At 36.1% G+C, this 13,965-nt stretch overlaps 1 protein-coding gene across 1 annotated transcript; it reads right to left on the bottom strand.

Moving 5' to 3' along the window:
• Positions 1-9,738: 9,738 nt before the first annotated feature.
• LOC111490448 lies at positions 9,739-11,065 on the bottom strand. The gene is made up of 2 exons (XM_023139077.1): positions 10,809-11,065; positions 9,739-10,732 (listed from the first exon to the last, which is right to left on the bottom strand). Exons 1-2 carry the CDS (start codon positions 10,909-10,911, stop codon positions 9,867-9,869), a joined length of 969 nt encoding a protein of 322 aa, XP_022994845.1. The 5' UTR covers positions 10,912-11,065; the 3' UTR covers positions 9,739-9,866.
• Positions 11,066-13,965: the final 2,900 nt, after the last annotated feature.

Below are 13,965 nucleotides of genomic sequence, written 5' to 3'. Positions count from 1 at the left end.
GTTCGGTCTAAGGAGCTTCCAGAGTATGCTCGCCCGACAAGGAAAGTGGCGCAGGTGAGCTCATACTCGCACGTATGAGTTGTGTATAGAGTATATGGTACACGTCCAAATTACTCGTTAGGACCACACTGTAGGAAGACAGATTGAAAGATAGATCTCATCATCTCATTTGCATGTGATTGTTGCATAACCCCGATAGGGGGTCACTTACTGAGTATTATAGAAATACTCAAGCCTTGTGCTACCATATTTTTCAGATAAAGGCAAGACATTCCTGTATGGCTGACCACGGCTTCGCAACTTGAGATCATGACACATACATAGAGTAGTCGTTTTTATTTTATTACACTTAGGCTATAATAGGATGTTTTTAATTTAAATGTTTATTTATTTTATTTATCCTTTTGTTGTGTCGTTTTTAAAGGTGTTTTCAAAACACGCAAGTCCATGACTGTGTTTTAAGATAAAGGTTATTTATTTATCGAATTTAAATGAAGTTTTTCGCCTTCAATGTTTATGATATGTATATAGTAGCGACCTTAAAGTAAGTAGAAAATTTTGGGTCGTTACAGACTGAATTTTGAGCTGAGGAGACGCACCGAGTGAACTGAGCTAAAGGAGTTGAGGGTTTCAAGCACGACACATGGCAAGGGGAGAAGCTGACGCTTACATGGGTCGCGTTTTAGGTCAAGGTCTAGACTTCGGGTTTGTGCAGGTCGTCTACTTATATTGCGAGCGTTTGTGCCAAGCATTAGGTTATTGGGTCGTGATACTGTCTGGGCTGTGATTCATAAAGAGATTGGGTTTGGGTAGTTGTGCATGAGTCGAGACACGTGTTTAGGTTGTAGATGGATACCTGAGGTTGGATTTGTTCTGATGAAGGTTTGAAATTGATGAAACGCGACACCAATCTTGTTGTTGAGTATACATGTACCTTCAAAACAATCTATGACAAGTTTCATGTCATTGGCATACCCATCAAGGACATTGATAAAGTGCATTAGTTTTTTCTTGGACTCGGCATTAATATTTCAACTTTTTCTATTGCTTAGATGGCTTTCAGCCCTCTCCCCTATTTTGCATATTTAGCCTCTACAGCTAAAAGTTTTGAGTTGTTCTAGCACTTCTTTGAGTCTTCTTACTTCACTCCTACGACATTCACGGTCTCTAATCATGGCTGCACCCATGAAAATCACCCTGCTTCCATAACAATCAATAAGGTCACTCTCATTCCCACGACAAAAACTTTTCCAATTGAAGACAAACTCAATCGAGTCAAGGTCGTCAACCACTTTGCTACCAAATATGTCACACGAAAGGTCCTTATGCTGACTGTTACAACCAACGATACGCTTGGATTGACTCTACTCGTTTTCACCTTGTCGAAGCTTTCAACACGTTGTGTTCTATTGCTAGACCCGAGACTACTGATTGATTTTTAACACTGATGTTTTGGCCCATATGACCACCAATCCATCTATTTTGGATCATTTCAAAAACTACACGGTTAAGGACTCTGTGATTCTAAAAAACATTGCATCTATACCCATTACTCACATTGGTACTCTTTCTACTTTTCCAAATATTCCGATATTAGATGTTTTCGTTGTCCCTCGTCTCACTAAAGATCTTTCAACTAGTAAATTAACAGTCTTTCTTCCCTCCATTACATTAACTAATAATCTTTGTATTGTTCAGAATTGTCAAACAGGAAGGGTGGTGGTGATCAGTAAAAATTATTGAGGACTATATGTGCTAGGGCTCAGCAACTTTCCCTTTATTTATATCCTTAAAATAAATATATATGTAATTCATATGATTTATGGCACGTTCACTTAGGTCATGTGAGCTATTCTATTATTTCTTTCTTAAAACAAAAGATGACATCTTTCTCTTACGTCTTTATTGTCTTCTACATCACTATTTAGTACCTATCAACTTGTGAAAAGTCATTGATTGTCTTATTCCCGCAATGAACATGGGTCATGTAACAACCCTATTTTTCTACTGAAATAGAGTAACTACGATATGTATGACATGACATTTTTATGCAAAAATATTCCTTTAATATATTTCAAAAATGATGTCACGGACTTACAATTTAAATATAAAATCCTTAAATCTCTACCGCGCTTACACAGGGAACCAAGAAGGACAAGCCCTTCGTTTGAACACCAGCATGCAAATAGAGTTTCAGGTACTTAAGAAAATGTTGGTGACTGCATCAGTTCTCCTAGTACCATATGGGTTAGACGACCTTGTAGCGTAAAGAGACAGTAAGGTTTTTGGGTTCATGCTTATGCGAAGGGTAAGATAATTAGCTTATGCTTCAAGGCAACCAAAGGAGCATGTATGAAATTACCCTACTCACGATCTTGAATTAGCAGCTGTAGTGTTTTCCTTGAAGACGTGGCGACATTACCTGTATGAAAAAAAGTGCAATTATACACTGACCATAAGTTCTTAAGTATTTATTCACGCCAAAGGAATTGAATATGAAACAAAGAAGATGATTGAAACTGGCAAAGGAGTATGTTGGTTCTAGATAACTATTGTGTGCATACTCATTTAATCTCCATGACCCATTATCATGATAAGTCTAGGGATTTGTGGTTAGAGTTACAAGTCACTAGTTTAGACCTAATATTTTCCTAAGAGCCTAACAGTTCACGATGACAAACGTAGCACCTTAGGAGTATTCTTAGGAATCTAGTTGCGTGAATGGTGCCTATAGCTTCGTTGGGGACCAGGGGTTATCCTAATCAGTACCCACTACTCCTAGCCGTTTCACATGAAAAATGTGAGACCCACGTCATTCAACCCATTAGCTACATGGGATATTGAGGGATCGCACCCTCCAATGAGGGGGACTATCATGGACCTAGGAGGTACTCAGCACACCTCTAGTTAAGATATCTTAGTCTTAGATAGTCATGCATGAGGTAGCGCCTCATAGAAAGACACCGATATTCACAGCTTGACATAAGGAGCTCTTAGAGTTTAAGTGAAAAGACGAAGAACCAAAATAGTCCCAATGGGATAAGACTAGAACCAAACGTCCTACAGCCAATGAGAAATTTTTATACGCATAGAATGTGAAGCCTAGAATGTAATGAGAGCATACAAGTAGGTGGCTTACTGAGTATAATTTTTATACGCATCCCGATTTTCCTTCCATTTTCAGGTGTTTATAGGCTACTGGTCGAGGTGGAAGAGCGTTCGAGAGTTGTGTGGTCACAGATAGGTCGTTCTAGAGCGCCAAGCCGTTTTCACATTTTAGATTCTTTTGTATTCTATTTTATATTTGTACAAACTATAAAATTCTCTTTTCTTTTTATTTTAATTTTATTAGATTTTTCCCCTCTATTATACATTCTTTTCTTTTCTTTTTGTTTATTCTCGCTTACGTCTTTTTGGTCACGAACTGAGTTTTAAAACCTCAAAAATTGGGTCGTGATAGTTCAACTTGTTTTTCTCGAGTTAGGCGGCTCGACTTGGAAGTCTTGGGACCATTTCCTACCACTTTGGACAGTCTTTGAGTCGTTTTTTACGTTTTTAGAAGCATTTAAGGTCAGTACGACATCATTTTGATTAATTTAAGTTACTCTTTAGCTGAAAGTTGATTTAGTTGACCCTGTTAAATTAATTGAATCGTCTAATATGTCATAACTCGATATCGTAGGTCCACATAGATTGAATCAAATTTCAAAGATAACTTCGGACTAGCACTAGGGATATGACATTAATTCTAGCTTAGGTCAACCAAGTAAATGTCTTACAATTGGTTTGGTTGGATGAATTGAATGATGTATGAACGACACATGCTTTGTGACCCTCCATGTGCCATGTCTTATAATTGTATGACATGTATTATGTTATGTTATGACTTATGTTATGTTATATTATGCAATGACTTATGTTATGATATGTATATTGTAAGTTAGGCTATGAGATGTTTATGTTAGGTTATGGATTTTGTTGTGACTTCCATGTTGTATGATGTATAATACTTCTAAATGATATGTCATGCACATTATGTTAGCATGAGTACTTTAGGGTTATGAAATATTGTTAAGCCACGTATGTATTCATGAAAGTTATGTTACGAAAGAACAAATGTTCGACTTGCTTCATAAGTTTATGTTATGGTTTAAATTATGGAAACATCATGCATTTTTGTATCTCGCATGCATTGGGATACTTCTCCGTTATGATTAGTATGAATGCTTACATTACAATATCTATGTATGTCATTATATTATGCAAGCTCTTTTTCCTTCATGGCTCCAACAGCATGAGCGTGCATTAGCTAAAGGGTAGGTCAGGGGGTATGTATACGCTCGTATACATAGGTTGTGTGTAGATAAGTACTACACATCCAATTTTTGTCTAGACTAGAAAGCAGAGTTCAAAGCTATGAAATGAGAGGTCCCACCATGATTGCTTGTGTATGCACTTTCGAACCCCATTAGTGGGGTTGCTTACTAAGTATTTCTTAAAATACTCAAGTCATGTGGAACTTTTATTTTTCAGGTAAAGGTAAGACACTCTTTTACGGATAACAATGTCACAATGGAGGCCATGAGACTGAAGTTAAAATAGTTATATTTATGTTAGATTATAGCCTTTAGATTAGGTTGGGGCATTTTCCTTGATGGTTACTTTTATTTGAAATGGATTTTAGGAACGTTTAAGTCCATGAAATTTTGCAAAGGGATAAGATCAAATCATGTATAAGTTCAATAATATGCAAGCGAGTGATTCGAACATCTAATTTTTCGGTCGATGACATATATTTTAACCAATTAAATTATGTTTAAGCTATCGAAAGGGCATTCCTCTTGGATACTGTTCGTGACTAATTTGATCGATCGAGAGGACATTATTCATCCGATCATTTTAGGATTTGAAATGATAGTTCAAACAATTTTTAAATAGGTTAATTGAATATTTGAATCCAAACCATTTAAAAAACAAAAAAATCCAAAATAACTTATAATATATTTTTATTAATAAAAAAGTACAAATGTAGGTTAAGACTTCAAAATTCAAATCATAATAATAGAAGAAAAAATAATTGCAAATTAGTTAATAAAAAACATACAAAATTTCGATTTTTTCAAAGACGGTGAGAGATCAAGTGACCTGTTATCCACTGTTCGTGCATAAAAATGTTAGGAATCACGAATCTACGCAAATCTCCACAATGGTATGATATTATGAACTTTTTACCTTCCGTTTTTTGTCGGTACAAAAATGTTAGAAATCACGAATCTCCACCATGGTATTTTTACAGTGTGTTTTTTCTTAGGCACACAAATGTTAGCTATCGGCACAAAAATGTTAAGAACCGCGAATCTCCACAATTGTATAATATTGTCCACTTTTTTACATTCTGTTTTTTTGGCACATAAATGTTAGGAATCACGAATCTCTACAATAGTATGATATTGTCTACTTTTTACCCTCTATTTTTTATCCGCACATAAATGTTAAGAATCATGAATCTCTACAATGGTATGATTTTATCCGCTTTTTGTTGGCACACAAATGTTATGAATCATGAATCTCCACAATGGTATGATATTGTTTACTTGGAGAATAAGTTCTCATGACTTTGCTTTGGACTTTCCAAAAGACCTCGTTCGAATGGATATGTATTCCTTACTTATAAATACACGATCATTTCTTAAATTAGCTAACGTAGAAATCTCTCCCAACAATCATCAACAAGAAATTTGGTGGACTCAAGTCCATTTCATTAAATTATAACAACCAATCCCAATTTAAAATTCCTCGAAACAAAGAGAAAGCAGTCATGATGAACAGAAGATCCAATGAAAATCACAATATGCTAATTGGTAAAGGGAGCGAGGTCTTCCTCAATGACGACGTCATCGTCGTCTTCTATTGTAGCCAGAGGCGACAAGCCAATCAAATGGGTAATACGACCAAGTGGAATGCTAGTTTAAAAGCGCGCCAACAAATCGGAATCTCCAGTGCGATTCTTCACCTCAAAATCAAATTCAAGGCCACCTGATTAGATATCACTGTCAACTCCCCAACCCCATTTAGTAAAGAAACGTCCTAGTTTTGAGCCAATCATTTGAAATTGATTAACTCAATTTGGCACAAAATAACATGTGGGGTTGCTTCATTTGGTTTGTTTTTGGATTAAAATAATTCATAAAATGATGTCATAGACTTACACGTGAATATATAACTGTGCATGAGGTCTCCTTATTTTACACTCGTAAGATGCATACATAAACTCTTATAAAAATATTTCATCTTATTCCAAAACGTATTATAGCACGTCACAGCATATCATGGTCTAACATAACATTACATACCATAGTATATCATGACATCTCATAATATAACATAGTTTATGGTAACATAACATCAAACTTCATTTATAACATAATATTATTTGGCATATCATATAGCAACATATAATATAATATAACATCACATATCAAGGCATATCACACATATGACATGCGTAAGGCCACTGAACACATGTCAGCAATTCTTCCAATCAAATCGAGAGTAGAACCACTTACTTGTTTAACCTAAGTCAAAGCTACTACGACCCTTGATGTTTGAGATGAGCTTAAGGCTACTCTCTAAAATTTAATTCTACTTGAGGAGCCCAACAATCCTAAATTAAAATTTTGGTGTAAAAATTGACTCACCCAATTTTTCATAAAAATAATTTAAATCTAACATAAAAAATCCTCAAAAGTGTCTTAATCTTTGAATTACTCGGGGTATTTCTTCCACATCTCTTCCTTCTATTCTCACATAGTTTTTCCCGCTTGGAAGTTTTGTAACGACAATTTTCCTGGTATATAAGACCTTCACTTCTCAAGCTAAAATTCTTATTGGTATTTTCTCGTAACTTAGGCAATTATCAATCTGTAACCACTTGTAATCTATGAACCACAAAAATATTTGCCAAGTATGGACATGTGGAATACAATATGAACCACAAAAAGGAATGGTGGTAAGACTAATTTGTATGCGATCTAATTTAGAATGTCGAAGGATCCAATGAAGCATGGGCTCAGCTTCCCTTTCATCCGACCCTTAAGACATCTTTAATCGAGAACACCTTCAATATTTTGTTGCCTACCTCATACTTCAAGTTTCTACGCCTCACATCGGCATAAACCCTATGTCTACTCTAAGTCATGTATATTCTTGCTTTGATCTTTTTGAGCCTCGTTGGTGACTTGGACTAACTCTTGTCCTAATAGTTCTTACTTTCTTACCTCGTCCAGCACCCTGGGGCCTTCATTGTTTCAATATCAAGATTCAAACAATACACACCAATAATTGTCAAATATTTGTGGTCGTATTTCCGTAAGATCTAACTTGAAATCCCAACGACTTATAAAACTAAGGGATTACTATAGCTAATATTAGACATCACATCGTCTTGAAAGTAACATGTGTAAGCTTGTTGTCCTACATAGTTTTTCTTACCTTTTCGTATTGATGTTAACTTTGTACACTCGTGTATATGTATATGTATATATGTGTAATATTTTTAATAATCAAAAGATACTTGCTTCCAAGTCCAAGTGCTAGCGGTAGAAGCTAGTCGATCTTCTGGGCCAACTATTAGAATATTAATAAAGGCACCTTAGCCTATCAATTCCAATCTCGAAAAAGAATTGATATCTTGGACTTGTGATGTATCAATTATCATTTTAACGATCAACTTCTCCAATCTATAATATAATTATCTATTAGATAATTATTGATAGGGATACCCATCAGTATATCAAAAAATTTCCATTTATATGTGTTTTACTTATACAAACTTTCCAGCTCTAATCTTTTTCCTTATTCTCTGAATTTTGTTTTTTTTTTTCATTTGATTCTCCTAGCCGATTCTTCTTTCACTCGGTAAAGCTATTTGAAGAAGCTTTACACTTGAGCATATGAAAGAGCTAAAAGCAACTATCGGTCTCATTCCTTCAAGCGCGTAAAACTAAATGTGAGCGCGACTCTCCCAACTCGGCTTCGCTCCTATTAATGCGCTTCTCTCCTGAACCTTGGATTCGCTCCTATTAATGCGCTTCTCTCTTGAACCTTGGCTTCGCTCCCCTAAAGACAAAGATATTAATCAGATTTGAGCAACTCTATGAACTACCATAGAATTGTTCGCTTCCTCCTCATCCATCTTGTATTTCTCTTTTCTTCTTTCACTCGTTAAAGCAGTTAATTCATCGACTCTCATGTAAAGGTTCAGGTTTCACTATCTTTCTTTTCCTTTTCTTTCAAGACTCCTTTACCACCATCGTAATTGTAGGAGGGATTGCCCTTGATCTTATTTGATTATAACTCCCTCACTTTCTAAGAAGCTACTTTTATCTGACCCGAGATGAACTACTCTCTCGCAAAGAGCCTTCCTTCTATTCCTTCATGCGACAGGTGCACAGAGGTTGGAGCTTTGACCCAGACTCCTCCTTTTTACCTAAATTCATCAATGAATGAGTTACCCAAGACTTGTTGGTAAATAGTCGACTGATTGTAAGTTGAATAATTTCTAGAGAGAATGTCGAGGGAGAATACTGCTACTAATGAGGAAAAAACTGCCTTTAACTGAGATAAGTTAGATTATTCCAGAATAAATGGGCAATAGTTATGAGAGGTGCGGCAAGCAGAAGCAAGGTTATTAGATACCTCAGGAAAGCCCGGCCAGAAGACTGTCCTCGATCAAAAGATCGTATTTCTTAATTTTCATAAGGTCACCTAGAATTCCTTCCAAAGCTTCTTGAATAATTTTTATGGATTACGTGAACACCATGAACTGTCCCGTAATAAAACCTGTTGTTGCTGATACTTTCTTCTCGGTTCCTTCTTCCATAAATCGAGCTCAGAGAAGGAAGAGATAAGAGGGTCGTAAGGAGAATGTTGTCAGAAATCCATAATAGAGTCCAACCACATCGACCAAATTGATTATCTTCATGCATAATGATACTAGATTACTTAGTATAAAAGATTTTAAAATCATCACAAAACTTTTTTCTTCTTCTTCTTTTCTTTTGTAATTTCTAGATTATTATATATATGATAATTTTTTCGTTCCAGAAATTCAGATCACCCAACTGATTGTGATGTTGACGATGCAAGCCATCAAGCTTGAATGAAGGAGATGCCTCTACTCAAAATTTTGCAGGTCAGACCATAAAACCAAACTAAAACCGACAGAATCAAATTCTAATCCTTAAGATGACAGCCCCCAGTGTCGAGAGGCTGTCGTGTTCTTGATGAAAAATTTAACTAATCAAGTCATATATTCTTAATCAAAATGTTAGGGCATCGAACTTTAACACGTATTATAGAAATAAAAGAACTTAAATCAACCCGGGTCATTGAAAAATGATCCCGATTAAACTATGTCGATTCAACCGAGCAATCTTTAGTCGCATTGAACGTATAAATTATTTGCTTTTGGTTCTTTTGTTGTAGGGGAAGAGAGTGCAGAAATGTGTTGAAGGTAACAAATGCAAGAGTGAAAGTAGTAAAGCCAGTCATTGTGACAACCAAATGGGAGACATTTGATACTCATCCTTCCACCACCAATCTCATTGATATCTAAAGCTACTATGAACACTGATGTGTGAGTTCTTCTTTCGAGTTTTCATCGTTGCGAAACGGCAAAAACGACGACTTTATGTATTCAAATCGACCCAAAATTGGGTGTTTTTGGTAGAAGAAAAATGGTTTAAGGTTCAAACAATGCATTAAAAACTAGAGCAACCGAGCAAGTACATGTGCACACATGACAATAAAACAAGGCTGTCATTGTACCATCACTAATCAATTACTTCTATTCTTCTATTGTAAGCTCAAGCCGGAACCGGGGACTTATCGGCTTTGATGCGCTCGTGTTTGCATTCGACGGGGTACTTCTTCATCTTGACATGCTTCGATATCTCCAAATCGAAACATTTGAACATATGCTCCAAAGCAGAGATCTCATGCTCAATATCGATATGTTTTTCGTCGTCGCTTTGAGTGAACATTTCTTTAAAACTATGAATCCTATCGAGTCCAACTCGAACACGAAGTCCCATTTCTTTCATTCTTGCATTTTCCCCACTTCTTTTCTCTTGATATTCTTTGATCTTATGTTTCAACGATCGGTACGCATCGAGAGACTTGAGAAGTTGTTCGGTCAACACTTTGTTTCTCTTTTGGAGGGCTTCCATGTTGGCTTGAGCATCAGGTACATTGTTTTTCTTCACTCTATGCTCTGCAACACAAGCTTGAACTTTGCACATCAACATTTCATTTTGTGCTTTGAGATCATTGACATGTTCTTCCATTCCGTTCAATTGTTGAACCGTCCTCGCTAGCTCCTTCGCAATGATCTCCTTCTCCTTTCCGATGCTCGAACATATGCTTTCGAGGCTTTTCCTTGCAGCCATGCTTGCATTCAGCTCTCTCCTCAATCTCTCCTTCTCATCCATCACCGGTTCGTTACTCCGTTTGTCCCTCGGAACATTTCGCCTAAGATCGGTGTTGCACCGTCTAAGCTCAGCTGCCCTTTTCTTACCAAGAAATTGAGATTTTTGGATTTGGGCTTTCACATCATCAATTATAAGCATCATTTCAGATATCCTTTGATCTCTACTTCCATTATTGCCTTTCACCGAAGCATCTTTGTACTCATGGATTAGTTTTAATAAAAGCCTAACATTGGTAGATACTCCTAAACAATCAAAAAAACATCGATCAAAACACATACCAAAACACGTAAATTGTGAAATGTTCAAAACACGACATACCGACAAAGTTTTGATCGACGTGATTTTGTCGTGGACTGGTCAGTGCATTGGCTAATTCAGAGAACGATAACGCTCGAACACGGGTCACGTCAAGGGATTCCATGAGGAGATAGATGGCTGTAAAAACAGATCAAAAAGAGAAGAAAGGGAAGAACAAGGATGAAAACTACTGCAAAAACTATGGTAAAAAAAAAATTACTTGAAGAAAAAGAGAGACTGGTTTTTGTTCAATCTCTCCTTTCCCTCTTCTTTGTTTGCAAAACTGTTTTTTTTTCGTACGTTTTGTTAGTGCAAACATGTCTGAAAATGGTCGGTTTTGGCTGTGTTGTGCGCAATTATTGGCCATCCATTGACTTTTTCATAGGTATTGAGAAGTTCTTATATTTCTTTAACCAATTTGGATTTTTTATTTTAATTTTAAATAAGGGATTTTAATCCTTAATTGTTTATTTTTGTCCATAATAATTGTTTAAATTGCTGAATAAGGTGTCTCTATGTAGTTAAAATTGTTAAATATGAATGGACGGGGTAAGTTTTAATACAATAATAAAACAAAAATATTGAGAGACACGTTAATTAAAGATTAAAATGTAAATAATTAGCTGAAATAGAAGAGTACATAAGTCTCGAGTATTTTAAGAAATAATTAGTAGAGTTGCTCTACTATTGAGGTCAGAGAATGTAAACACATGTAACATAGATGTCTTTGACTTTAGCTGAAATAGAAGAGTAGCACAAGACTTGAGTATTTTAAGAAATAATCGGTGACTGACTCTACTATTGAAGTCAGAGAATGCAAACACATGCAGATGTCTTTGACTTTAGCTGGAATAGAAGAGTAGCACAAGACTTGAGTATTTTAAGAAATAATCAGTCAATGACTCTACTATTAAAGTAACGCAAACACATGCAACATGGATGGAACCTATCATTTAAAAATATATTCTCTTAGGCGGCTTTCCAATCCAGATAATTGAATGTATATTTACTACTATATACACGGGTCACACGTGTGAATATGGACACACCAGGCGGTTCGCACATCCCCTGGGCTTCCTGTTGGTCGAGCTATCGTCTTTGGTGCTATTGTCGGACACTGAGAAAAAATTGCGATCGTCGTAATATTATGATAAACATGATGATCATTTTTCTTTTCATAACGTACGTGTCCGTACTCATCGTAAGGAAAAGTATACTGATGCACGTGAGCATACATTTATGCATGAGGTCCAAACAATTTTCATTGTAAACAAATTAGGCAAGACAACCCTTTTTTCAATTTCATTTCATTTCATTCGTAGCATAACCTTTAAAATATGTCTAAGGGGTTATACTCCTTATCTCAAAACATTTCTATCGCGTGTCATACATGTCATGACCCAACGTAATTATGTCACAATATATCATGACATTTCATAGCATATCATAATGAATCACGTCATAATATGATATCCATTTGTATTCAAATGTTACAGGACATATCTAAGCATATCATATGACAAACCATATCATTCATTACAACATATCATATCATTGAAACATATGATATCATAAAACATAACAAACATATCAATATTTGACACATGCAGGACCACTGGACACGTGTCATCATCCATAAAACAACTCTTCCAACCATACCGATAGTAGAGCCACTGGACACGCACGGGTTCTTGATCAATTCAAGTTGAGTCACTCGGGTACGCGCATAACGTCTTCTCCTTCTGTATTTCTACTGTGTAGGCGCTGCAGATGGGAGTGTGAGAACTTTTGATGATTTGTGAGGGGAAGAAGCAAGGTTTTTGTAGCGTTTGTGGGCCGTTGTTTCCACAAAAATTACGACACTGGCCGAAAATCTCGTGTATTCGGCAAGCGGAGTTGCTGTCAAAGAATATGGCTTTCAGGATTGCTTTCTAGCTCACCCAAACATCGTAAATACAAATGCTCGATCATATAAAAAAGAAAAAAATCAAACCTTTATAAGAGTAAAGACTATTCCCACAAATCAACTCACTCACATGCTTCATGACTTAATTATGAAGTTCCTATGATTGAATCACTGAGAAGGGAGATATATCTTATTGGTATACATAGTGACTTTCAATTCTTTTAAACTTTTCTTAACTATTTTTCCTTAAGATCTCTCTCATTTAGACGTGGTTTCGCTTCATTCATATACTCCTTCTTTACTCAGGTGACACCATGTTGATCACTCAAATTTGCAAATCACATTTATACTCACTTGAATGGGTGATTTCAATAAAGTTAGTGTAAAATCTCATATGGGTTGGGGAGGAGCACGAAACATTCATTATAAAGGTGTGAAAAACTCTCCCTAGTTGTATTTTAAAAACGTCGAGGATAAACCCGAAAAGAAAAGCCTAAAGATGACAATATCTACTAGCATGAATGATCGTTACACTTCTCTCGCACTTTCGTGCGATGATGATTCTTCTCCCGGTGTTCAATGGCATGATCTCAAACCGATAATGTCATTCAAGTTAGCACGAACTCCAAGCAATGGTGCCCAACCTAGTTTGTGATTGAAAGGTTAAAACTATTAATATAAACACGAACAACACCGAATGAAAATAAGTGCAATAGTTCTTCATTACATAATGGAAATAACAGGAAATAAAATTCTTTGTACTAAACTTCTCGATTAAAGATACTTGTGGAATGGTCTAAAACGATCTAGCTAAGCCAATTAAAGCTAAACTGAGCTAAAAAAGTCAATGAAACATTTTTTTTCTACCATAATATTTTCACTCTAAAATAACTAGCAAGACTCATTTTGAGTTGTGAATCATAAGGGAGTTTATTTGATCAAGAGTCGGGGCATAAACGTCCTGATACTCCAAGTGTGAAGAACCACGGGGTGATTGCAATGAGCAAAAATCTCACTCACTAGCCTAAATGTCCAGCAAACACTCGAATGTGAGAGCAAGGGTTCATCTAAGGAATGAACGAGCTCCAAGGAGGGAGGCAAGAACCATGCTTTCAAAGACCTAACTCAACCCCCGGTTTGAATCTTATCTTCTATTAGTATTAGATACTCAATGAGTCCTTTCTTCCGTGATGAATTGTTGGCTCCAATCCTCCATTTTGTCTCTATGGATCAAGGAGAAAGGGAGCTCGACAGAAAGAGGATTGTAACCAA

The sequence above is a fragment of the Cucurbita maxima genome, unplaced genomic scaffold, assembly GCF_002738345.1.
Source record: "Cucurbita maxima cultivar Rimu unplaced genomic scaffold, Cmax_1.0 Cma_Scf00015, whole genome shotgun sequence".
In the NCBI taxonomy this organism is placed as follows: domain Eukaryota; kingdom Viridiplantae; phylum Streptophyta; class Magnoliopsida; order Cucurbitales; family Cucurbitaceae; genus Cucurbita; species Cucurbita maxima.
This window is presented reverse-complemented; position numbering and strand designations above follow the sequence as displayed.

Coding starts and splice junctions, on each gene's coding strand:
- LOC111490448 (XM_023139077.1), bottom strand. CDS start 10,911: ATGGAATCCCTTGACGTGACCCGTGTTCGAGCGTTATCGTTCTCTGAA. Junction 10,733..10,808: donor CGTCGATCAAAACTTTGTCG/GTATGTCGTGTT, acceptor TTGATTGTTTAG/GAGTATCTACCAATGTTAGG.